The sequence below is a fragment of the Alligator sinensis genome, unplaced genomic scaffold, assembly GCF_000455745.1.
Source record: "Alligator sinensis unplaced genomic scaffold, ASM45574v1 scaffold1588_1, whole genome shotgun sequence".
NCBI lineage: Eukaryota > Metazoa > Chordata > Crocodylia > Alligatoridae > Alligator > Alligator sinensis.
In genome coordinates, this window is record NW_005843091.1 from 55770 (window position 1) to 80975 (window position 25206).

General features: G+C 39.4%; 1 protein-coding gene across 1 annotated transcript; it reads right to left on the reverse strand.

The window, feature by feature from the left end:
- Positions 1-40: 40 nt before the first annotated feature.
- Positions 41-24627, reverse strand: DBF4 (DBF4 zinc finger). Its single transcript, XM_025193703.1, is given in 13 exon segments — positions 41-3403; positions 4637-4761; positions 4939-5023; positions 5025-5048; positions 8954-9085; positions 10193-10238; positions 10490-10520; positions 12127-12203; positions 12359-12428; positions 14625-14675; positions 16289-16483; positions 24245-24423; positions 24603-24627. Coding segments are annotated over 13 exon segments (2088 nt in total). The 5' UTR covers positions 24613-24627; the 3' UTR covers positions 41-2340.
- Between the last annotated feature and the right edge of the window lie 579 nt (positions 24628-25206).

Consider the following 25206-nt stretch of genomic DNA (forward strand, 5'->3'; position numbering starts at 1 on the left):
TATTTCATATAAAAATGGCAACACTCATACGAGAGCTCTCTCTCATCTTAGCACTCCATTAATTTAACATTTTGCATTAACCTACAAAGATATTCTCTATTTAGGTTTCAGCAGAAGGCATCAGGCAAGCAGACTCATAGTTTAATTATATTTTTGTCTACAAACACAAGTTAAAACAGGGAGGTACATACTTCCAAACTGACCTTGAACTTAACAATCACAGCCAAAATTCCTAAGAGAAAAATGGGTAAAAAACATTTAAACCTAGAAAAAAAATTACATTTAAAACTTGTGGCTTGGAGCTCAAGTCTGTTTTTATGAATATTAGTGGGCCCATATACAAACTACTTACCAATAAGTTTTACTTTATAGTTCAATTCATGGGACTTTATTAGCAAGCTAACAAAAATATAGTGTAGGGCATGTACATGAAAAAAGCACGCAGACACATACCAAACCCCAAAAGTTTGTTTTGTTTACTCTGTTCCACATCTAAACTCTAATTATACCTTCCAATATTTTCTTGCTACAAATCTCTTCTCCAAAGCATCATAAAACTGGCAAGAATTGCACACTGAATAGATGGCTACAATGGCAATTTTTTTACCTCTTCAAATGAGATGATATCAGAATATGAAGAATCAAAGTTAACCTGCAGAAAATGATGGCAAGGCAATTGTTACTCCTATGCAAGGAGCCACTTTAGCCATAAAGCTTTGAAAACTCAACCTAGTTTGGGTAAAAGCAAAATGAAGAAAGCAAGCGTATTGCACCGCAACGCCTCCTAAAAGTCTAAAAGTAACCCAAACCTGCCATAAGTCTGATAAAACAATGCCTCTCTAATGATGAAAAATAACCTTCCAGATACTGAAAGTACTAATCAGGAGATCACATCTTAAACAGACTTTACAAAATGTTTTAGATAAAATATTGAAGTGACTTTTTTTTTACAAAATGTATTAATAGTAATTTTAAATGCATACACTATCTGTAGGCCTTAAGGCACTTTATATACAATAGTAAGCTAAAACCTTGCAATGATCCCTGTTGAGGCTATATTATTCACAGGTGCCAAACCTATGGCCCCTGGAGCTCCCCACATGGGCCCAAAAATTTGGCAGTAGGAAAAGGGTGGCAGCATTAATTGCTCCCAGAATCAAGCCAAGGTCAGGTCAGTGCAGCAGATTGCACATGTAGAGTAACCCTGTGCTGGATCAGGCCCATGGGGCCAGATAGACTGAGCATCACTGCTATTATTACATCATGTCCATCACATATTTAGGAGAAGCGGAGAGTCTGTGCAAGTTCAAGTCAGTAGGAAGTCCAAAGGCAAAAAACCCAAAACAAATCCAGACCTCCCAACTATGTACTTTAAGCATATTGGATACCCATTTAATGTCAAACCAGTAAATAAAAACAAAAACAACCCACCCAAACAAACAGTCAACCAGAAACCAACTGCTTTGATAAAAAAATGAAAAATAATATAAAATAAATATATTTACGAGAAAGTTTGTTTCTTATTGCCTGAAATATACAACTAGTACTTTATGTCAGCACATATGCACCAAGTCAATACTGAAGTAGTAGCTACTGCAATAGTACATTCATCAGGTAAAGATATCAAAACTGAATGCTGTCACTGCATAATCGTCACTTGATCTAAAAAAAATAAATCTCAGCTTTTGCAGTAATTTCAAGAATTCTCTTGTGACCATCTTCTGTTCTACTGTCACCTTAATGGGAGGGCCTGTTCAAAGATCAAATGTTAACAATGCCTTCAATTCTGATGACTCTGGAGATCCAAATCAAATAAACTCCCATTACAAACTTGAATAGCATTAATTGACTTATCAGACCTGTGGTTTCTTCTGTATTTTGACTGTACAGCTTCCCTATGAGAATTCCCGCAGAAGTAAGAGAAAAGCATATAATATTGTTTCAGTTTTCTAATAAAAAGGAGAAGAGAACTCTAGGAACAAGAGGACAACTTTCAACAATTTATAATACAGAAATAATTATTCACATCCAACAATGGTTTCAAAATTAACAAAAAGGTTACTATATGAAGTTTATTGATCGTGTTTAGTAGTTAATGTAAATACAGTATCTCTAAGTCATACCCTTTTTACCACCTCTGGTAATTTTTAAAGAAAAAAAATCTCTGTATTACCTTTATTCTTCACATTTATAGGCATAAGGTTTTGCATGCACACTCAGTATACCAGAAACTGAACACAAAGAACATCTGTACATAATTTAAAATACATTAAAGACTCCATGAATAAATCCTTATCAGTTTGAGTTTATTCAGAAGCTGCTGTTTTAAATAAAGAAACATTAAAATCCAATAAATGTGGATGAGGATGAAGAGGAAGGTGAAAAAAACGACCACAGTGTATTGGTATTTTGTCCCTCGCAAATCTCTTTCATGTCAGTTGAATCTTTGTTCTCAGAATAACTAATAAAACCTACAAAATCTGAATTCCCTTCACTTGTCTGAAATAATTCCCAAAGAGTCTGCACAGGCGAACAGTGGTCTTTCATTTCTTTAACAGACAATTCTTCAGCTTGCTTTACACACAACTCCAGTTTCTGTTTCCGATTTCCTCTTTTATGTCTTCCTGAGGAAAATTTTACTTTTCTATGTAGCTTTCCAGAAGGTGAACTGTGTGCACAATTAACAGCTAGTTCATTAAGTTCTTTATCTGTAACAGTATGTGGTAGCTTGGTCTTCAGACCTATAGTATGCTCTGTCTGCAGGGGATCATCAACAAAATCAATATATTTTTTGTTAAATGATGAAGTGGCACTTGTTTTCTTCAAACATTTTGCTGGTAAAATAACAGTGTTATTTAATTTGCGTTTTGACTGTGATGTATTTTTGTCTTTTTCACTAAAATCAGTGCCTTGGGCATGAGTACATAATGTAGGTATATCTGCCTGTACACTTTGTAAATTCTTTCTATCTAAATTTACTTCAGTTTCCAATGCTTTATTACTACAATGTTCATAAGCTTCAGGTAAGTTCTCTACATATGTTGCATTGTCTCTGTGGGGAGATAGCTGCACAAAATCTGGCGATAAATCAGTCTTTTTTGAGGCTGTAGTACAGGAATCTTCCACTTTACCATTTTCATCATCATTTCTGAATTTACTTACTACTTCTGAAACACAAGACAGATGACATGCAGGAATCTGACACGCTGATTCAGAACATGGATGTTTTTGTACAAAACTTGAGGATATATGTTTATGATCTTGCTTTAGCGCCTGTATTTTTTTATCTTTCCAGGAGTAATGCTTCAAAGAAATGTTCTGCCTTTTCAGCTGATCTTTTAGTTCACCTGTATTAGTTACATTTCCGGTAATAGGAGAAAAGCATCCCATACTACATTTTGTCCTAAAATTAAACAGGTTATAACATTAAAAACTGAAGGAAACAGGTTATATAGCAGACTACTTTAGGAACATATCTAAGAAAGCAATAAAAATAACAAAACAGTTTTTGTTTGGTGCTTAAAAGAATTCATTTGCTATAGTTACCCCCCTTTCACAGGACTGGAAGGTTCATATTCATGCTGGCTTCTGAAGATTGTTATGGTTTTAAACTACTCAGAAGTAAAATAGTCAAATCTACTTTCTACAAAAAACTAAATTCATCACATTAAAAGGTATATAAGTTACTCCATTAAAATAAATATTATGTAGAATGGCAATATTTTTAAAGGCACTTAAATAGTGTAACCTTTCAGTTTAATCAGATTTAGCATTTTTGATAAACAACCTTAACTTAACCTAACCATTTTTAAATCGCAAAGTAAAAGGCACGGATGGTGGTGGCAGTCAGGGAGAGGGGCAAATAGAGACAAATCTGTCCTGACAGACACCAGTGGCTGATTTCTGGTTTTATTTACATTAACTACAATTTTTTTTATCAACTTCACTGGGAATAGCTTGGTTCCCTGTTACATTTTTTAGAAAAAACATTTTAAAAAAAAGGAGGATTTCAACATCTAAAATCCTCTGGAAACACCACAGAGCAATCTAAAACTGCCATATAGTTCCCTTGTGTGAAGAGATATGGTGCTGACAAGAGTACATTTTCTGGGAGGCTGTTCATTTTAGAACTTGAATTTTAATTTGAGCTGAAACAGATTAGACGTGCAGCAAATCTTCTCGCCAAAGCTTGGAGGAAGAACGGCTTGATGGGGATTGATTTTCTTTTGAGTACTGAATTTTGTTAAGGTGTTACAGACTAGATTATTTTTCTATAATTATCAAAAATGATAGAATAGGTGGATTTTTAAATATAAAGTTCAAATTTATTATAAATTTAAAAAGCAAAGTAAATAAATAGGGTTAATACTCAAATAGCTTATATCAGTTAAAACGGTACCCCTTAGCTCTCTTTCTACCTTGTTAATATTTGGCAAATCCTGTGAAACAGAAACAACTGTTGCTATATACCAGATTTACACACAGCAGACTATTTTAAAAGAAAAGGTAATACAAATACATGTCAGTGATTTGTGAGTAGTCCTTTACTAGACTTGTAGTCTCTGAGTTGTATCAGTAAATCTCCAAATGTAGAAGTTAGCTAAAGTTTTTTTTTAGGTTTGTAAATGTAAATTACCTTTTACTTTTCTGTGTTTCATTTCCATATTCCACAAAGTCATAAACAAATTTGGAAATGATATCATCCACAACTTGATACTGGGTACTTTGTGCAAAGTTTTGGTGCTGTTCACTTTCCAGGTGCTGAAAATTAAAAAAAAGTCAGAAGAAGCATCCAATACTGCAGGTACTCATATTCAACAAAATGTCTATGTATATATTTCCACCAAAAGTGATGTCAAGAATACCGATTAAAAAAAGTTTCTGATGCCATACATAGAAGAGTGCTCTGAGCATTCTCTCTCTCTCTATTTCACTTACAGTTTGGAGATCTTCGAATTTCTTCACACAGCATTCACAATACCCTCTCTTTCTCTTGTCCTTTAGAGGGAGTTGCACAGGAATAGTCTTTGTCACTATTTGTTTTATTTCTGTTAGCAGAAAAATAAACAAAGAATCTAAATGATCCGTCTACAGCAGGGGTAGGCAACATTTTTTGGCTGGAGTGCCAAAAAAACCCACTATGTCTACCTTGGAAGGTGCCGGAGTGCCAGCATGCCAGAAAAACAAAACGAGGGCAGTGGGTACATGGCAGAAAGCACCGCATATTAGTATAGTTAATAATCATAAATGTTGCCCCCTTTTTTTTTTTTTAACAGTAAATACCAGATTTTCTAAAAATTGTAAACCTAGTGACAATAAATAAAACTTCTGATACTCCCTTTGATCTTGTATATTCGTTTTGTGTGGGTCCTCCCACAACAGCCCCCCAGCCCTGCTTGTGCCCCTTGCCCCACACCCAAATCCCCTACCCCCCAGCCCTGCTTGTGCCCCTTGCCCTACACCCAAAGCCCCTGCCCCCCAGCCCTGCTCATGCCCCTGCCTGCTGCTGCAAGCTCCACACTGCCCAGGTCACACTTCCCCTGTGTGCACGGGACCACCGTGGGCAGCATGCAGGGCTGTGCCTCTCGCTGCTGCCCTTGCCCACAGGTAAAGTGTGGCCAGGGCAGCGGGGAGCTTGGAGTGGCAGGCAGTTTTCTGTGCCCCCTGCTGTGCCCTGCCTTGCTGGGTTCCACACACTGCTCTGTATAAGTGGCGGGGAGTGCAGCGCAGTGGGGAGTATCGCTGGCATCTGCTGCCTGCCTGGGGCTGGGAGGCAGCTGGGGCAAAGGCTGGGGCCCAGGCGGGGAGGCAGCAGCGGTTTGCAGCCTCCCGGGTGCAGCTGGCCCAGGCTTTGGGCAGCCTAGGCTCTGTAGCTATCAGCAGCTACCCAGAACCTGGGCCGGCTGCAGCCAGAAGGCTGCAAACAGTTGCTGTCTCCTGGCTCCAGGTTCTGGGCAGGCAGCAGATGCCAGCACTGTGCCTGTTGGGGCCAGGGCCAGGAGGCAGCAGCTGTTTGCAGTCTCCTGGCTGCAGCTAGCCCAGGCTCTGGGGTAGCTGCTGCAAGCCATGGTGCCCAGGCTGCTTGCAGCAGGGCTTGCAGCCTCCCAGCTGCCTGCTGGGAGCAGCCCAGGCTCCTGGCTGGCAGCAGCTACTCAGAGCTGGGACCCGATTCAGCTGGGAGGCTGCAAACATCTGCTGCCTCCCCACCCCAGCCCTGGCTCCAACACGTGCCAAGGAAAATGGCCTCACATGCCATGCTGAGCACACGTGGTGGGGGTTGCCGACCCCTGGTCTACAGGGAGTGAAGCCCTAATTCTGCTTGTTACAAAATGATCAAAAATGTTAAGAGAATCAAAGACCTTAAGAAATCACTCCAACCAGAACAAACAAAAAAATGTTACCCAACTTGCTCAAAAATATAGACTTAATATATTTTATAAGCAAATGAAACATAGTGAAGTTAGTAAAGGTGTTATTTTAAAAAGCTTCAGAGATGAGAATTTACTACTGAGCAACTGACAGAATCAAAGGAATAATGCAAAAGGATAAAACAAATCATTTTCCATGCTACTATAATCATTATGTGGCTCAAATAGTGATGTCAAAGTATTCACTGTAATTCATGAATGTGTAAAGGTAGACGTCTGTACATGAAAGTCAACAAAGAATTCTACTAAGCAAGCCCATAACTTGGAAAAAAATCCTAATCTTAATAATAGTCTGCCTATTTGCTACTAGTATTTCTGATCATTTCAGTCAGGCCAGCAAAAGGTAGAGATCACTTGTTTGTTAAAGCAAGCTCCGTTTGGCTGAAAGCAAGCAAAGCACATCCATCTTCACCCAGGTGAATTTCCCTGTGGCCTCTATTCTACTGACTGAATATTCCAATTCTGCTTTCAAGAAGCTGCCTGTATGAAAGGAAATGCCCTAATATATCCTTGATCTTTCTCTTACATGTAGGTGGTTTTCAGCAACTTTATTTCCCCCATTTCAAGAACCCCTGACTGGTGCTCTACAGTGCTTTCTTTAACATCTGCTACAGGAACATGTTGGGATGCGGGTGACACAAAGATGTTATCTTAGCAATAAGATAACAGCATCAAGCTCGACATCTTTATATCAAAGAAGTGGCATCACGTCCATTTGTAGACAGAATAACCACCTTCTTACTAATTCATACTACACTACAGAAACTCATATTTGTAACTATAAATCTTGATTACAACCCATTACATGCAAGATTGTTCTGAAAGCACTCCAAATAGTTCAAAATGCAGACGTAACCCCCCCTCCCCAACCAAACAAACCCTGAAACTATTTCATTTACAGAAGGGGTGTCAAGTTCAGTGGCTGGATGAGGGATGCCTTGCTGGTCTGTGGGCTGCACTGGACCTTAAGACTAGCCCCACATGCCAGCTACAGTCTGGCTCCATTCGGTGCGTACCCTGGACTGGCCCTGCATGTTGCTTGTAGCATGCAATTACATGTGGCACCCACTCTGGACTGGTCTTGTAGGCTGGATCCAACACATGCAGCTGGCCTGTGGAACTGATCCAACCAGCCATGAACCCAGCATACAGGGCCAGTCTGGCATTGGCACCAGACTGACCTTGCACACTGCATGCTAGAGTCCCACATGCAGCACTGCAGGCCAGATGATAGGGCTCTGCAGACTGGATCAGGCCTGCAGGCCATATCTTTGACACCCCTGGTTTACAGGTTAAGAAGGTAATTATTTCTAATTTAAGTAGTTGGGAGAGCTCACAAGGGGAGTGGGCCATATAACGGGAATTTGTAAATCCAAGGCATATTCTAATGAATTCTACATCTTTAGTACTGATCTACAAGATGGGATTCGTGTAGTGCTTCTACAATGTCCTGGTGCATTATATTTTTTCATTTTCCCCTATAACCACACGTACTACAAATCAAGACTGATAAGGTGCCATGACGATATCAATAGATAGTCACCAACTGTGTAATCAGTTATGGAAAGGGGAAGTACAGAAACTATTATATTAAAAGAGTAAGTACCACACACTACATTTCAGCCCAAAGAACATTATGAGAGTTTCCAAACATAGGAAAAGGGTACTATTGTGAAGTTACTTTTTCTACCAACCGTCTCTAGGTTTAATACTGTTTATGTTATAAACACCTGTGTTAGAAAGCTAATGCTGTAATTAGTAAATATAAAGAATCAACCTTTGCTCCTGACCCTAAAGTGCCATGTAGGTATTTAAGGCAGAAATCACATGCCTTTTGGCAAATTGCATAACTCTGAAGAAGAGTGCTCAAAATGAAGCCTGAACCCAAAATATGGTACAGAAGTACACCCTCCACATAAGTACAGGCAAAGATACTGTTATTGCTTATGAGCTCATACAAGAAGTATTTAGAGCGTCTCTCAAGGAGAAATGACTTCAAGCTTTATTAAGGTGGTGCCTGGATATGTTTTTCTGTTTGACCACATTTAAGTTTATATGTAAAACAGCATCACAATGACCATTATGAATTAGGATGATAATTTTAATAAACAAATGTAACCTCTTTGTTACATGCCAATCAAAAGTTTAAATGAACAGTTCTGGAGGCAAGCTCATTCATTTATCTTGATGTACTTACTGGACAGCATCCAGGAAGAGGATAGAATGAAGCAGTCAGTAGCAGACAGAGGAAAAAGTCTGTCACATCCTGTACTGACCCACAGCTATAGTAGAGGGATGTATTTATGGATGCTTGCATCTGTACATCCAAGAAAGGACATAAAGAAAGGATAAAAAGGTAGAGAGAGATGGACACACTGACAGTTACTAGTCCAGTTCATCTACCAAACAAGACAGTTAGTTATTAGTATCAAATATTGTGTAATTCAATATAAAAGAGGGTCAATTTCTTTAAAAACTGAAAAACAATTTAAAATGTTTAACCTTAAACTAAGTTCTTGACAAACCTTTGTTTAGACTGAATTTGCTTTTGGCTGGCATTAGTCTTCTTATCTGCCTCAAATGGACTATAAGGCTTTGGAGCAGAATAGTTGAGAACTGGAAAGCTGGATAACTGCAGATAAAATGGTCTGTAGTGGCTGTATTAGACAAGACAATATAAGCACTATAACTACCACATATGAAATAAAGAAATTAAAAGTCATTTAGAGTAAATTACCTATAACCTTGACTTCAAAGTGAATATCAAACAGTTAGCTATCATGGGAGTATGTGAGATTTTACTTTTTCCTTGCCTCTGAATTTGTTTCCTTATGTAGGATTTCTCTCCAGTGGCCATGTCCAGATGTATGTGGATGTTTGGTCCCCTGAGGACAACTAGCAGTGGTGCACCTTGCATTGTCACTAGTTGTCTCCAGGTAACACCCATGCCATGTGCGCTAGTGTGCAGCAAGTTATCCCAGGAAGGGTAGGGGAGGCTGGGGGCCTCCTGGGACTGCAGTAGTGGTGATCCTGTTGTGTGGGAGTGCGGCTCTGGCTATCCAGGCTCCAGCTTCAGGCAGCATATTGCTGCCACTGTGTGTATAGCTCCACTTTTTTTCTGTGGGTTTTTTTGACCCCTGGATATCCACAGGTCAAAAAATCCTTCTGCACTGCTCCTTTGCAGCGCGGAGAACAATAGAATGAGTGGTATGTGGCACCGCAAACGTCTGCAGTGCCACATGCCTCACAGCTGGACTCGTCTGGATGCAGCCTGTGTCTATAGCTATACTGTGCACAAAAATCACATGCACTGATTCTGTCCCTCCCCTGCACGTAGCCTTGGAAGTTGGCTGAAATAAGCTGTAAATCTAAAAACTACTCCGATAAGAAGCATATCCATAATCTTAAACAGGACACAGCAGCACTTCTAAATACCAAACCATCGGTTTCTCTGCAATTTTATATCTTTGTGCATTTCTCAATTTTAACAAGGGAAAATGAATCAACTCTAAAGGAGAAGATGGACGAGTGAACATGCAGATAGTCAAATATTAAACTGACAATAAACTTTCTTTTTCCCATTTTGGAGAGTAGTGCATGCTTCTGCAGGTACTTTAAAGTGCTGGGAAAGTTGGGATATTTGGAGCGCTTTAAATGCATGCCTAGCCACATGCAGATTTACTATGTTTTCAAAAATCAAATTTGTTGAGCACATTACAGAGTACACTAATAGATCACACATAGACATAACAAATAGTACTTACCAGCTTCTGTCTTCTACCTTCACAAATGGATTTTTCAGTCTCCCTGCTTAGGGGTGGGGGAGAAGAAATTCAATATTTTTCTCCATCCAAAAATAAATTATACTAGCGCGCACACGCTTATTCAGCTAATTTTCAAAATCAAATCAGTCAAATATGCACATGAACTCTTCGTTTCCATAGAATTTTTATGTAATTTTCTCAGTATGCTAATTGATAAGGGTACTCCCCCAGACAAACACTGAATTTTTAAGCATACAGAAAACAAGACAACATCTCTTCAGACATCAAAATACTTACTTTTTGATTTCTGATTAGCGCATCGTTTTCCCTAGTTAAGAGGAAAAAAATTACTGTGCAGTGCTCTCCATTTAACTCCAAAATTCAGCTGCAAATTTTAAAACATGCATCTTTGTGTGAAATCACGATTAACCATATATTAACTAATAGACAAATTAGACCAATTATTATAAACATTGAGCCACTGTTTCATGAAGAAATATTTTATTTTAGCTATGCAAAAAATTAATTAAGAATGTTTTTTTCATTTAACAAATTAAATTGGGGAGGCAGCAAATGTTACAGGGCAAAGAGTGGCCTGACAGCCTGGCAGCACAGCAACTTCCCCTGCATATGCTACGTACTGGGCTGGAGGAGGAAGTGGGTGTGGGTGTATCTGTCTGTGTGCATGTACGTGTGTGTTCCCCTGCCCCAGCACCCACCCTGGATTTCCTTAAAAGTAGTATGGTCACCCTAGTAATGAGTGGTGTCTGCTGCTACATATTCACGTTATTTTTACTATAAATTGAGATTGTTACAACAGGAAATTGCCGTTAGAAAAGTAGTAAAGAACATTACTAGTTATATAACTAGTATGGTTCTATGTACCAAATTATTAATAACTTATGGAATTAAAACAAACTTGCAATTGTTCCATATTATATTAGTGACTCAGTTATCTGCACTACAGAAAATAGTCTACATTGCAAGATATTAGATCCTTATATCTACTGGGGAAAAAAAGGTAATTCAGATTCTAACTCCAAATATCAAGCATGATAGCTTCTATGACAGCTGCATAGAATTTGGCAAGATACGGACAGCATATTATTGGAGTAAATAAAACCACTATAAGACTTAAAAGAACACTGATACACTAATGAGTTAAAAATTATTTTAAATGAATTTGTAATAAGTTTCTGTACTTTTACTACAGTTCATACAAATTTGCACCCTTAACTTGCATCTAAGAAACAGCAGCAGCTGACTAGTAATGGAAAGTATGGTAGTTCCCTACCACACATGGAATGAATACTTTGAGTACACTTTACTCAGTTGTTAGGCTAGGAATTAGGAAACCTGCTGAGAGATTAGGATTATGTCACATGCCGTTACAGGTCAGTTTTCCATGTTTTATTGTTACTCTGGGCTATGTTGCTGACATACTGACCCTAAAACCAATCTCTCTTACCCTGGAAAGATCATTCCAGTATAGCTGGGTTGCTTCATCATCAAATTTAAGGCTTTTATATTTGCATGGCAGGGAATCAGGGCCATAGTTAGGATGGCCTAAACCAAGCCACTATACCAATGCAGTTTTTAGCTTCTGGGATAGAAAGAATGTCCTGTTCAGAAAGCCCTACTGCTCCTGTCTCCTGAACACACAATCTGAGTGCAGCTCCCAAAACACTATTTTAATTAATGATATTGCAAATTTATTTTTACAATCAGGCTCAAAAATACTGCAAACCTTTTATTATTTAAAGGATTTTAAAGTAAAACTTCAGAATCCATTAAACATAACACTGATCAGAAAATTAATCTTCAAATAAAAGCATATTAAAATAAAAATCAACCAGCATCTTTATAGGAAATATTTAACTTGCCTACATACTTATTTGTTAATAAAGATTTCAATTACCTAAAGATCAACTTACCACATCTTTGCCTGAAGTGCCTTCTTTCTTGATCAGACAGAACTCCTTTTTCTTTTGTTCAATATAATTTTTAATATCTTTAAAAAAAGTTACATTTTGTCAACTTCTTTTTCTCCTATTTGAACGTAGTTGTTGTTTTTAACAATAATTTTGAAAATAAGAATAAATCTTGCAAATAAAACAAATACAATGAATTTTACCAGTTTAGAACACACAGAACAAAAGTATTTACCATCAACATGAAGTATCTTCACTCCCCAACTCAATGCATTGGACAGTATGCTACCTGAGGGGATTAATTCCTATAAAACAATAAACTTAATTAATATTTTTAATAAATGCAATACATTCAGATATTTGATGCAAACCAGTACGTGAGTCAGGCTGAGGTCTTCCCTTTCTATTTCCCACCAGGGTTAAGTACAGATGGTCAAAAAGCCTGAGATTGAATCAATTCAATCTTAGTCTAAACTGTGTAGATTGAACCAATAAGCAAGTGAACAGACACCAATTTTGATTCCAGAAATGCAGCCACTTGCCTGCAGTGGCTCAGGCCAGAAGCTGGGGGGCACTAGAGTATACCTCTGTGCTTGGCTGGAGCAGATAGCTTGGGCCAAAGCTAGCCCACCCACCCTGTGAGGGAGGATTAGCAGGGGAGGAGCAAAGCATCCTGGGAAACTGACTTAACCTGAATTTGGAAGGGAACCCGATAGTAGTTCAATAAACCAATTTAACCTAAATCAGTTAAGTCTGATATTACATCCATCCAGGCTTATCTTAAGCCAGTTTTGGCCATTTTGAAAGTGGTCTATATGCACTGAATAGGGATGCACCGATAAAGAATTTTTGGCTGATACTGAAGGTCGATTATTAACCCGCCATATTGGCTGATACAGATCCGATATGCAGCCCAGTAGCATGGAGAGCAGCGTCTGGCCAGTAAGTCTGGGGGAGGGGGCAAAGGATGTGGGGGAGGCAGTGCTACCCAGCCAGGTTGGGGGATGGAGTTGCAGGCAGCTCATCTGTAGGGTGCCGGGGGCAGCCCCTGCCACTGTGCACACCTCTCAGGGAGGCATGGGGGGCATGTGCCCCCTGCATTTGTGCATGAGGCAAGGGCAGGCTGTCCATTGTGGGCTCAGGGCCAGGGGCTGCACCAGCCTCTTTCTAGTGCAGGAGCTGGGTTGGGGCAGGCAGGCAACAGTAGCTCTGAGAGCAGGGGCTATGGCAAATTTTGGGATGGCTGTAGCCCCCCTCCTGTAACCCCCTCTTCTGACACTGCCACCACCCACCTAGCCCCCCCTACCAAGAAGAGGATGACGCAGCCTCCAGCCCCCAAAGGGCAGCCTGCCCTCACACTTTGCACAAGTCGGGGGGGCACATGTCCCCATGCCTCCCATGGGCATGCGTGCAGTGGCAGGGACCACCCCCCACCTCCCAATGAGCCGCCTATGGCTTCGTTGTGCGCCCTTCCCTACCCAGGCAGCGACTGTCCCAGCCCCAGCCCCACTCCTTCCCTCACCGTGGGGGCTTTGATCTGCCCACACCCACACCCCTTCCCCCCCAAAGACTTACTGGCTGGACAGTGCTCTCCAAGCTTCCAGGCTATGTTCCTGGCCATGTGCATGCTGCGGCTGCATGCATCATTTACTGGTGACATTATTGGCTACACTGGCCAAAAAAAGCCAATTGCCGATAATGTCAATTTTCCTTTTATTGGTGCCAATCTGATACGGACCCATACATGGGTGCACCTCTTGCACTAAACTTCTGTTGTGTTACAGATCTGAACCAGTTTCTGATTACTTATACATTATGTGTAACTTCTGTCCCTAGCACAAAAGACAAGGAAGACTGTTCTTCACTTGCTTTAGCTGACTTCACACAGAGTGTTAACAGATGTACCCATTACTGCTGGATCAAGAATGGACAGGCATGCAGTTTATGCAGCTACCCAGGACACCCTGCACAGCAGGCAGCTGGTATTGCTTCTTGACAAATAGGTGGAAGGGGAGCAGACAGGTAGCCTGTATGTCTTTAACAAATGATTATCTCAAGATAAATGCAGAAAATGAAATAAATTTTAGAACTTCATGCATGTTACTGCTGATTCCTTTAAGGATATTTTTCCACCAGATCCATGAAGTCAGCCCAGTTTTTGGGGTTATGCCATCTGTGCACTACTATATATTTTTAAAGTTCTATTGTGTGTGCTTTGTGTAGCCAAACACTTAGTGACAAATCTTCTAAAAAAAGAAAATGACAGTAGCCTTTTTCAGTTCTCCAGGAAATATGGGAAAATAACCATATGAATCTTGAAACCGGTCCTGAAGGTACAGTGTGAAGGTGAATGGAAGCTTAACACCTGGCTGAGTATATCCCATTCTGGCATTTTCCCTTAGATCGTTACTTACTTCTACTACTGGTCACTACTTTCTAGTACAATGAAAATCTGTTCTGTAATTTTTACTAAATCCAGTTCTGTGAATTACTCATCTTACCTGCTCTTTGATTGCTTTTTCAACTAAGGATTTTCCTCTACTCACACGTACCTATATTAGAGAAACAGTGCATATTACTTGGAGGACATAAGAGCTCATTTAGATGCAAGTTTTAATTAAAAATGTTTTTGTACAAACCAAAAATACTTAAGATAGTGCATCTTAAATGCCTCTGTTACACCAACAAACTATTATATATATGATGATACATTAATTTTTGGCCACTATCTAGCAATTCACACCCTTTCTGCAGTGCTGTTCAGACATATCACTACAGTTGACATTTTCACTGTTAAGTAGTCTGAAATATTAAAGGGTCATTTCCATCAGTGATTATTTTGGAAAAAGAATTTTGACACAATACTATATCATAAACAGCCTAAAAATCTAAAAACAGTGTTGCTACAGCAACTGTACTGCTATATCAGCGTATTCCACTTTAAAGTGTATTCAGCTTTCTTTAAGCAGACATACATATCACAGGATCACTCTCAGCCTAAATCAAATACTATTTAGAACATAATTAATTTATAAATATTTTCGTTGCCACAAAAGCTTATCGTTTGGATTGCAAAGGCCTACTTCCTAGAATGTTTCCATTTTTTATCTTACACTTTTGTTAAAAAAAATATAAAATACTAAAAATACAAGGACTTAGTACGATTAGTTTTCATGTCTGCTATTACCACGCGCAAATGTTAAGAATACAAGTTTTGCTGACTTTCCAGAACATTACAATGCATATCAATGTGCTGTTCCCTTTGAGGAATGTGCTGAAATTGTGCTTTGAAATCCCAATATTAATCTTTTGTTATTTAACATTTCCTAATAGAAATTAGTATCTAATAGAAATTAAACAGTACCTAATAGAAATTAAACACAAAAGGGAAAATGCTCTTTTAGGTGGGTACAGCCTAGTCAATCCTCCACCCCTACAAGAAAAACTGTAATATCTAGTTTCTGAAATTGGGGTCCACAGAAGTTATAGAGGGGTACCTTGAGTCCAAAAATGTTAAGGAGCACCACTATAGCTGTTGCTATTACCGGACCAAGTTAATATTGACTGAAAGATTGTCAATATTTGATTTTTTACTATGAGCCAATAAAGCCCCCCAAAATCTTCTACTAGTTTTGATGAATACTAAATAAACTTGACGTACTGTCTTCCCAGTAGGAAACTCACATTGGAGTGATGTTATGAAAGCTCTAGATATGTAACTACAGCCACTAGGTTAATAAACTGTGCTGGAAACAGCTGATACCATCCCTTCTATCATTCACATTGGGATCAAAAAACTGTTCACTGAACTAATTTAATATAATTAGTTAAAAATAAATTTAATACAAAATACTTCATTTAAGAAAATATTTTTGAAGTTCTTAACAATACTGATGTTTAATCATACTTGTACAAATTAAGATAGAACAACATTTTCAAAGACTGGAGACTGCCATGCTGTAATCAATGTGGAAGAGCCCATGTTTAAAACATATTTTTCAGAACCATTGTTAAGTCTTGGCTGATTAAGTCAAGTTTAAACAGTGTGAACAAATTAAAGCCTCTGGTTTTGGCGAATCAATTCACATGGTCTCAGGGAAGATTAAGCAGATGTAATCAATTGTAGTTGAATTGCATTTTTGTTTTTTTTTATTAAGAAACTTACTGTATCCACCATTTTAAATGAACTTCTATCATCTCGATCTCTTCTGGTGCTAGGATGAAGTGAACTATTTCCTCCATAGTGGGCAGATTCTGGGCTAGGAACTGGGGAAATCTGTCCAAGGCTCTGAGCAAATTTGGCTTCCTTTTTATTAGAAATGAGATAGCTGATATCCTTGCTGAGAAATCCCTCCACTCTCTTAAAAAAAAAAAAAAAAAAAAATCAGGATATATTATCACTATTATACTTTCTAATTTTAGTTACACCAAGCAAAAAGTTCTACAATAGACGCATCAGGAATTCTGAACTGCAGTTTAGGAAATGTTATATTAAGAGAAAAATGTTCCTAAAGATTAAATATGATAATAAGTTTTGGTACCAGCCTTACCTCCTATGATAACACTTTATTTTCATTTGTGAAATTTTCATTATCAAGATTGAAAATTTACATGCAAGATATTTGTCTTATGCGGGCTGGTGTGTGTGCGCGCATGTGTGAGAGAGCGAGCATACACACACAACCATATTTCATTTAAATAATTCAATCATTTGAGAGAATGAAGTTGGAGAACAATACTTTGTTTTACTTGGAGTAAAACTTTAGATCACTTTTATTTGAAAAGTTACAATGCTCTGTTTCCTCAGAGAGACTTGAAAGACAAAAGGGGTGAACTGAGTGGCCTTTCTGGCAAGGCCTTTTACCATGAAATTCTGGCCAAATTTGCCAAATCTGTTGAAAATTACTAAGCACATGCTGCTTCTGGCAGCAGTTTAATGATAGATGATATATTTAATGAGGGCTTTTTTGTATGCAATTATAAGATGAGGGGCTTTGCTGGGGGGGGAGGAGGGGGAGGGCTAGTTTTGTATTCAAGTATGTACGGTACTATTTTCCCCGAAGGATCCTGCTGCATCAATATAATTTGAATGGTGATTGTTTTACATTCTTTGTTCAGGATAAAAACTGCTCCTCTGCTACTTCACACTACTCAAGTTTTCTTCTGAAGGCTGGGCGTATTAATTTCCTCATAGGTTTTTCTGTAGTGTGCTGCTCATCACTATAGTATCAACATGATTCAAACACATTAACCAATCCTTACAACACCCAGTAAAATAAGGGGTATTATCTGCTCCATTTTAGAAAAGGAGAACCAAGGCAAATGTCTGTTTATTTTGGGTGTCCAATTTGAGACATCTAAAAGTAATTTTTAAAGATTTCTGGTATGTCCTTTTCTTTCCTTCAACCTGTTGGATAGACTAGAGGCCGTGTGCCCCAACACCATCTTGCTAAGGCTTCAGCAAAACCTTGCCTCAACCAGGACTCAGCTTCTAGCAGGCCTCCCTCCCCTTGCAGTCACCTTCTTCTAGTTGAACAAGGTCTCAACTTCTAACAGTCTCTCTCCATTCCTAGAAGGTAATAAATACTAGGCAAAGACAGTATCAGGCTTGGTTAAGCTGCCAAACATATAATAAGTAAGAAGTTTCAAGGCCCTTGCAGATCACAGCTGGAAAATGGTAAGTCAAATGACAGAGGTTTAACAATGAGTGAGCACTAATTAATATACAAAGTACTGAAACAGAGTATACCAAGCATGTTTTTGTCAGCTAGTTTTCTTATAAAACCATTAGAATCTAATTGTTTTTATAGTTACTCAGCAACATATAATAAAAGTACAAAACCTCTGCCAGAATGTTTAATCAGCTAGCTGACAATTTTAAGACTCACTAGTTATACTCATATTAAATTTGATCTGGAACCAACTTCTAAGGGAAGTGGCGCTCACTCCTACCCTGGGGGGTCTTCAGAAGGAGGCTAGATAATCACCTAACCGGCGTCATTTGACCCCAGCATTCTTCCTGCCCATGGCAGGGGGTTGGACTTGATGATCTGCTCAGGTCCCTTCCAATACTATAAGTACCACGTGCAGCAAGTTGGGGGAAAAAGCTGAATCCAGAGGGGCTGGGACCTGGACAGTCCAACTATTCACAACACAACCCCCAGTTTCTTCCACTCTAGACCTTCCAACTTCTGTAACAAATAAAGCAGCAGTCCTACAATCACATTCTCCTTCACAATACTGACACATTCCTAGGGCAGTTCATACTCAGAACTACAGGAAATGAAGACCGTACCACAATTCCATATACTACCTAAATATATACAAGTCAGTCAAATGGAATTCCAGTTGATAGTATCCCTTTATATCTACCCACGGTAGTCAATATAGCTTTCAGGAGAGCAAAGAGATTAAGCCGCTCCTACTAACTGCCGTAATTATAGAAAAACTTAACATTTTTACTGCCATGTTTTTACTAACATTTTTGTGCAAATTCACATTAAGCCAAGTTTAAAGTGGACTAAACATTTTCAAAGCCTTCTGCATCAAAGCTGTGAAACAGAAGCTCCATCTTATATTGGGCTCAGAATAAAGTGCAAGTGTTTTGTCACACCAAAAATGCAAAAGCTTTGAATTCTCTGCCAAACATCTATTAGAATTGATACTCAGCTCAAACTCCAAATAGTTAACCCACAACAATGTAAACAGTAAGCTGCAATATTAATTTGAAGACATGTCAACCAAACTTAACTACTGAGAGGTAAACAGAATTTTTATCTGAATTATGCTCGTTTTAATAACAGTAAACATAATAATGTATTATAATTTATACAATGCAATAACTGTCTAGTCCTCCAAATAAAAAAAAACCAGCCCTCAAAGAAGTTTTGAGTAGAGGTGTCAAATTCTGCTCCTATATGCCCTATTGTAAAGCTGAAACAATTTTACTGATACGATTGAAGTTATTACAATGGAGTTACTACATAGTAGTGTGATAACTGAAAGTGGAATTCAGCCCCAGCAGGTTACTAGCTACTAGCACAAAAACAGTGAAGAGAAAGTTGGGGGAAAAGAAGCGAAATGATGGAATAAAGTTAATTGGGTTGTTTGAAATATACATTTAAAAAACTAACATGAAACTATTAAGATATTTTAGGAATGAAGTATTTTTGAGGCCTAAAATGAGGTCCAAATCTTCACATGAGAATAGTTACTAGTAAAGCCAGTAAGACTATTACCTACACAAAGAAAGTTAAGCACAGATCTAGATATATTGGGAACTATGAAAGCCTTAGCTTTGGAAACAAAGCTAATGCTTCTACTGCCTCGCTGCTGAAAGTGGGACTGCTGCTAAGAAACAAGCCCTGCCCACATACATGGTCCTTCGCTGCAAGTATCAAGGCCTAGCATTCAGGCACTGTAGATAGCTTAGACTGGCCCACATGCCAAGAGTTGCTCTAACAGGGCCGGCCCATTCTATACTGTGAAACCTGTAGCCACAGCAGGCCCTGCAGCTAAGGGGCCCCCTGTGCCCAACTGCTCGTCACCCCCTCCCCCACCACCAGCTTCATGTCTGGTTACTCACCACCCTAACCCTAAACCCCCCACCCACATTGGCTTCTTCAGGGCAGGGGGCTCCAAAACTATTTCTTCCAGAGCGTCCCCAAAAATTGTGGGCAGTCCCTGGCTCTCAGGGTCTCCTAAAACACAGAACCCGAGACCAGCACTGGAATATTTGTTCAGGGCTGCTCTAATCATGGGTCTTGCTTAATTGCCAGGTTTTGGCATATATGAATCAGAGCTTGTTTCTCAGTAATCAGTTCCAGGCTAAGCAGGAAGACAGCAAGGACACAGCCAGGGAGGTTGTGTAAGAGTGGAACTGGTTACTGAATAAAGAGAGCATTCTCAACCTTCCAGCAACATAGCACAGAGTAAGCACAAGGGGTTAGTCAGCAGGTACAATCCAACATGCTGACCCAGCCCTGTGCACCAAATCTAGCCATGTGTGCCAGATCTGGCTGCAGAGTAACCCCATGCGCTGGTGTGCAGGGATGCGTCATCCCCACCAATCTAGAAATTCAGCGGCAGGTGAGCAGTGGCAGCATTAACTGCCATTACTCTGGATGCAACATTTGATGATAAACTCACTGTAATTTTGAAAAATGTCACTAAAGCTTATTCTGTTTGAATTTATAAAAATGCTATAACCAAAATGCAAACTGCAAAACACCAAATTATTGAGAATTAAGATGCTGAACTGTAATCACAAAGAGGTACACATAATGAAGGACTTGAATAGTTCCACTGAAGTCAGGAAGACTGTTAGTGGCCGTAATCTTTAAGCACGTGCATAAGTGTTTGTACCATCAGAAACTAAAACTTTTTATTAAATATTTTTCTTTTAGCAGCATGTGGTGCTGCTTCAAAACAAAATTACTTCAAGGTCAACAGTGACAAAACTAATTTTTCAATATGTTAGCAAAGTATTACAAATTTTTGTTTTAACATACTGTGATCAAAATGTTTAAAAGCAGGAACCCAATATCACTTCCCCCGCTATATTTAGGCACCTGAGGGTGCAATTTTCAAAACCATCTAAATGATTTAGGGTCAAGCTGAAACTGATGAGGAGTATTACCTAACTAAAGCATTTCTGTTTTTTGACTTGAGGATGCCAACTATATTTGTAAACAACAGCAGCTTCCAATATATGGAGGCCATTTGTTTAAATCTTTTCCATTTGTGTTTTTGTTGCTCTTACATCATAGACATTAATGAGGCTTTTCATTTGTCCTTTTCACCACAAGAAAAAAAAATCATTTTGAGTGTAAAACTTTGTAGAAACCTTTTCCTAAAAAAATATAAAATGCTAAATGTTATTAACAAACTAAGTCTGGGCATAGATATAGTCTGGCCAATTTAATATAGATCTGATTTTTGGGCCCGTGGAACACATCTATAACATTTTCTCTAATAAAAGTTCTGATCAACTTCAGATGCAACTTCTCAGCTCTTCAGCAAACAAGGCTTCAAGTGTCTCAGACTGTGTATTCTCCATTTGTGAGTGCTTTATTAATGGTAAATCTGAAACCTATGGAGTGACTTTTCCAAGCACCTATAGGACTACACTGACAAAAAGCCAGAGTTCCAGTTCTGATTCCAGTTTAACCATGATTTAAATAAATTTAAATCTTGCTTTCTCTCTCTATTTTAGTTATTTTCCTAAACAAAGTTTCAGTTTCATTCAATCATGTTGATTTCACTAAATTTGTATCTATACATGCTTATTTAAATAATGATATAGCTTTACCTGTATTTAATCAGATTTTAAAGTTAGAAATGGCAAATGATACATTTATTATTTTACAAAATAATTCCTTTTTTCTGTCTCCAACTGCATTTTGATAGAAAATAGAGTAGCATTAAAAATTCATAAAATGGATTTTAAAACTATTTATATTATGTAAAAACTACTGAACTATGATGCTTATAAAAGGCATTTATCAAAACATGTTTTCCATTTAAAAATAAATGATTTGTTAAAATAATATATTAACTACTGTTAGCAAACACACATTTTTTTGATCTACAAAGGCCAGATTTTCAAAAGTATTCATATACCTGAAGATACTAAAAATTCCAGTAGGGTAGCAGTCTAAAGTGCTCAACTGCCAATCAGACAGCTAGGGCATCAAAGCTTAGGCTTCTTTTGAAAATTTTACTCACCGCCAAAATTTAGACATTTTTGAAATCTTGTTTTTTAGGTGCCTTAAATACTTTTGAAAATCTAACCTCTCATCCTGTTCTTCAAATCTTTAAATCTAGTAGATCTAATCTTCTACTATTTTTTTTATTTAAAGAAAAATAAATTTGCTTTCCTGCTGCTTCAATTTCCAATCAAATTCTAAATTGCGAACAAACTAATACAGATGGATAACATCCTCTGCACCTATTAGCTAAATCAGTGATGTACTACCTTTTCCCCTCTCAGGCCAGATAGACAGTGCCCCAGCTGCTCGCAGGCCAGATCTGGCTGGCAGTTCCCATCAAGTGCCGTTCGGCCATGTGGAGGGGAGCAGCCCAGCCCCAAGCCAGCCCTGCAGGGGAAGGGGGCATGGCTTGGTCCTGTGGAGAAAGGGGGCAGGGCTCGGCCCCAACCTGGCCCTGAGGGGAGGATGGGGAGAAAGAAGGGTTAGGAGGGAAGAAAGGGTGTGGCCCAGCCCTGATCCATATATGGAAGAAGTGGGGGAGTGGCCCAGCCCCACAGGGGCTCTCATAGGCATGTGGGGCTTGAGGTGTGGGAATTTGGCAGGGCAGGGAAGGTGGTCATATTAATGGCTATTGCTCCCCTGCCACCCACCAAATTTCTTGACTTGAGAGAAGCCCTCCAGGCCGGATGCCAAGGCTCTCCAGGCCGCATTTGGCCCACAGGCCAGAGGTTGAGAACCTTTGAGTTAAACTAAAACTAAAATTAAGGCCAAAGTTTTTCTGTGCAAGAGGAACAAAAAGTACTTTTGTTTGAGAAAAAAAAAAAAAGTAAATGACAGTGCTCACCCTTTAGCAATGATGGACAAATAGTATGTAACACTGTGGCATACTTATAAAGCCTGAGGAGAACTCACAATCAGTTTTCCTATAATACTGTATAATTTTAAAAAGCATCCCCTTTAACTCATAAAAAATTTTAAGGGGACTCTCCAATTAACCACTTTCATTTAAGTGATTTTAATACTTTAAAGGAAAATTAGACTTTAAGATTAAAATTATATTAGGTAGTAATTCTAATAGTTGCACTTGAAACAAATGTATTTAATTAAAAAAGTAGTGCCATTAAAGGGAAAAAAAGGACTAGATATCACAACTATTTGCCAACAACAAAGGAACATAAAGACTCAGAACTCATGAGATTCAATTTCTGATTCTGGAGATGCATGTTCTGTAGTGCGTCAGAGACACTGCTGTTCCTCTCTGCCCCACAAACCTCCTTTAGTCCATTCCTACTCTGCTCCTTACCAACAATCTACCTCCTGCTTGTGTCTTTTCTTTCCATTTACACCCCTGAAGCTTGTGGAGCCATTTTATCCAGCCCATGGAGCTGGGGGCTTCTGTAGTGTTTCAGTGTCATGGGGCTCCTACTGCAGAGAAGCAGTGGCATCACTGCAGTGGAATAGGTGACTAGTGGCAGTGATGCAAGCTATGTTGGAAGACGCCCATGCTCAAATTTAAATACCATTAAAGCCACGCCCCCACTATAAAAACTTGCCAACCCCTGTCCTATGTCATAGTTCCTGCCCTTTGTCCATGTTTATGTCTAGGCCCTTCCACTACAGCCAGTACCAGCTCCTTCTGGCTCCTGAAACTCCCACAGCCACCATGTAGCAGTTTTCTCTATCTTTTCTCACTTCTATGCATTTACAACAACCTGCTTCAGCCTCCTTGTTCCCTAAGTGCATAAGACCTGAAGCAGCAAAAATAAGCAATTGTAGAAAAAGTCCTGCTCAGCCCCTGGAGTAGAGACTGGAAAATGTAGCTGCCATACACAAAGTGCAAAATTAACATATTCCAGTGGCTAATAAAGTTGGAAAAATTTGACAAGATTCCACAAGGACAGCAAAAGTACCAGTACCAGCGCAACCTCCTTGCCAATCTTCAAGTCCGTCCTGCAGACCATGGAGGCAGCAACATTAACTCTTTTTCTTATAATAGCTTCACCAATAAAACATGGGCAGAACATTTTCTTGATCTCAATTTCAGAAAGAACTGAACATTTTTAGCTGAAACTTTCAGAAAACCCACACAGACAAGAAGCAGAGGTGCAATATGGGAAATGTGAACTCAAACAGCTAAACTTAGGCACAGTATATGCAAATGAAAAGGTGCAGGCAACTGGCAGCGCTACGAGCTCTATCTATAACAAAGGAAATATTGAATAGAAAACAACTGCTTGGTAACCTCATGATAAATAATCAGAGGAATATTAAGAAAAATAAAGTCACTTGACATTGCTTTTTTAAAAAGTTATTTCTTTTTCATTTACGTGCAGGACGTAATGAATTTGAAAATTATCTGGAACTTAACGTATTTCCCCCCATTTTGTCAAGTCTGTGCTTTTTAAACTTACCCCTCCTAGTTCCTTAAGATCCTTCCCTAATTTTTCAGAAATCACGTTGGACGGAACATCGAGGTAAAACACCTTCCCATAAAGTGGCTTGTACTTGGATTGCTCTGGCTTGGCTGCGTCTTTCTTCAGAGTTCTCAGAGAGGGCCTTGTTTTGTCTGTTTTTCCTTGCATGTCACCTGCTGCCAAAAGGTAGAGGATATCATAAGGGTAGAGCTTCAACACAAGAATGTGTTGCACTTTAAGGCCCAATTTAAGTATGAACGAAGTTACGCTTAGTTTCTAAATACACTAGTTTCGGAAACTGAATTTGGCCTTTAAGATGTACTAAAAAAGGACAGAAGCTTAAGCGATAGAGTACCTGGCCACATAGCCAGTAAGTACCACAGCATGAAAAAGGCAGGCAAGGGTCTCTGAGTAAATGTGCTATCTTTTATTAAACCAACAAAACAGTTGGAAAAAAATGTTCTCTACAAGCTTTTGGCCACAAACAAGGGACCCTTCTTCAGGCACCGGGAGAGTCGGCTGTGTTGCGCGCGCTCTCGCAGATACAACAGAAACCAACACACAAAATGCAGGTCTGTGAAAATGCAGATGGTGGCAGCGAGAATCCGAGGCCGCCCAGAAGAGCAGACAGCAGCCAGCCTCTGCCTCAAGACGGGTGTTTGCGCCCAAAAGCTTGCAAAGAACAAGCTATTTAGTTGCTCTAATAAAGGATATCACATTTACCCAGCAGGTTCGCGATCTCATTCAGGAGACATTTTGGTCGGCCTCCAGCGGGTTGTACAAGCAGCAGCAGAACCGACGGTGCCCACCTAGAAGGCCTAACCCTGAAAACATTTCCCTGCGGGCTCCCGAGCGCCGCTCCACGTCAACTGCCCTCGGGGCGGCGCGGGACGCGGCCCGGAGCCCCGGGCAGGCGCACGCGGCCTCCTCCCACCCCGCCGGGCCCGGGGCTGGGGCCG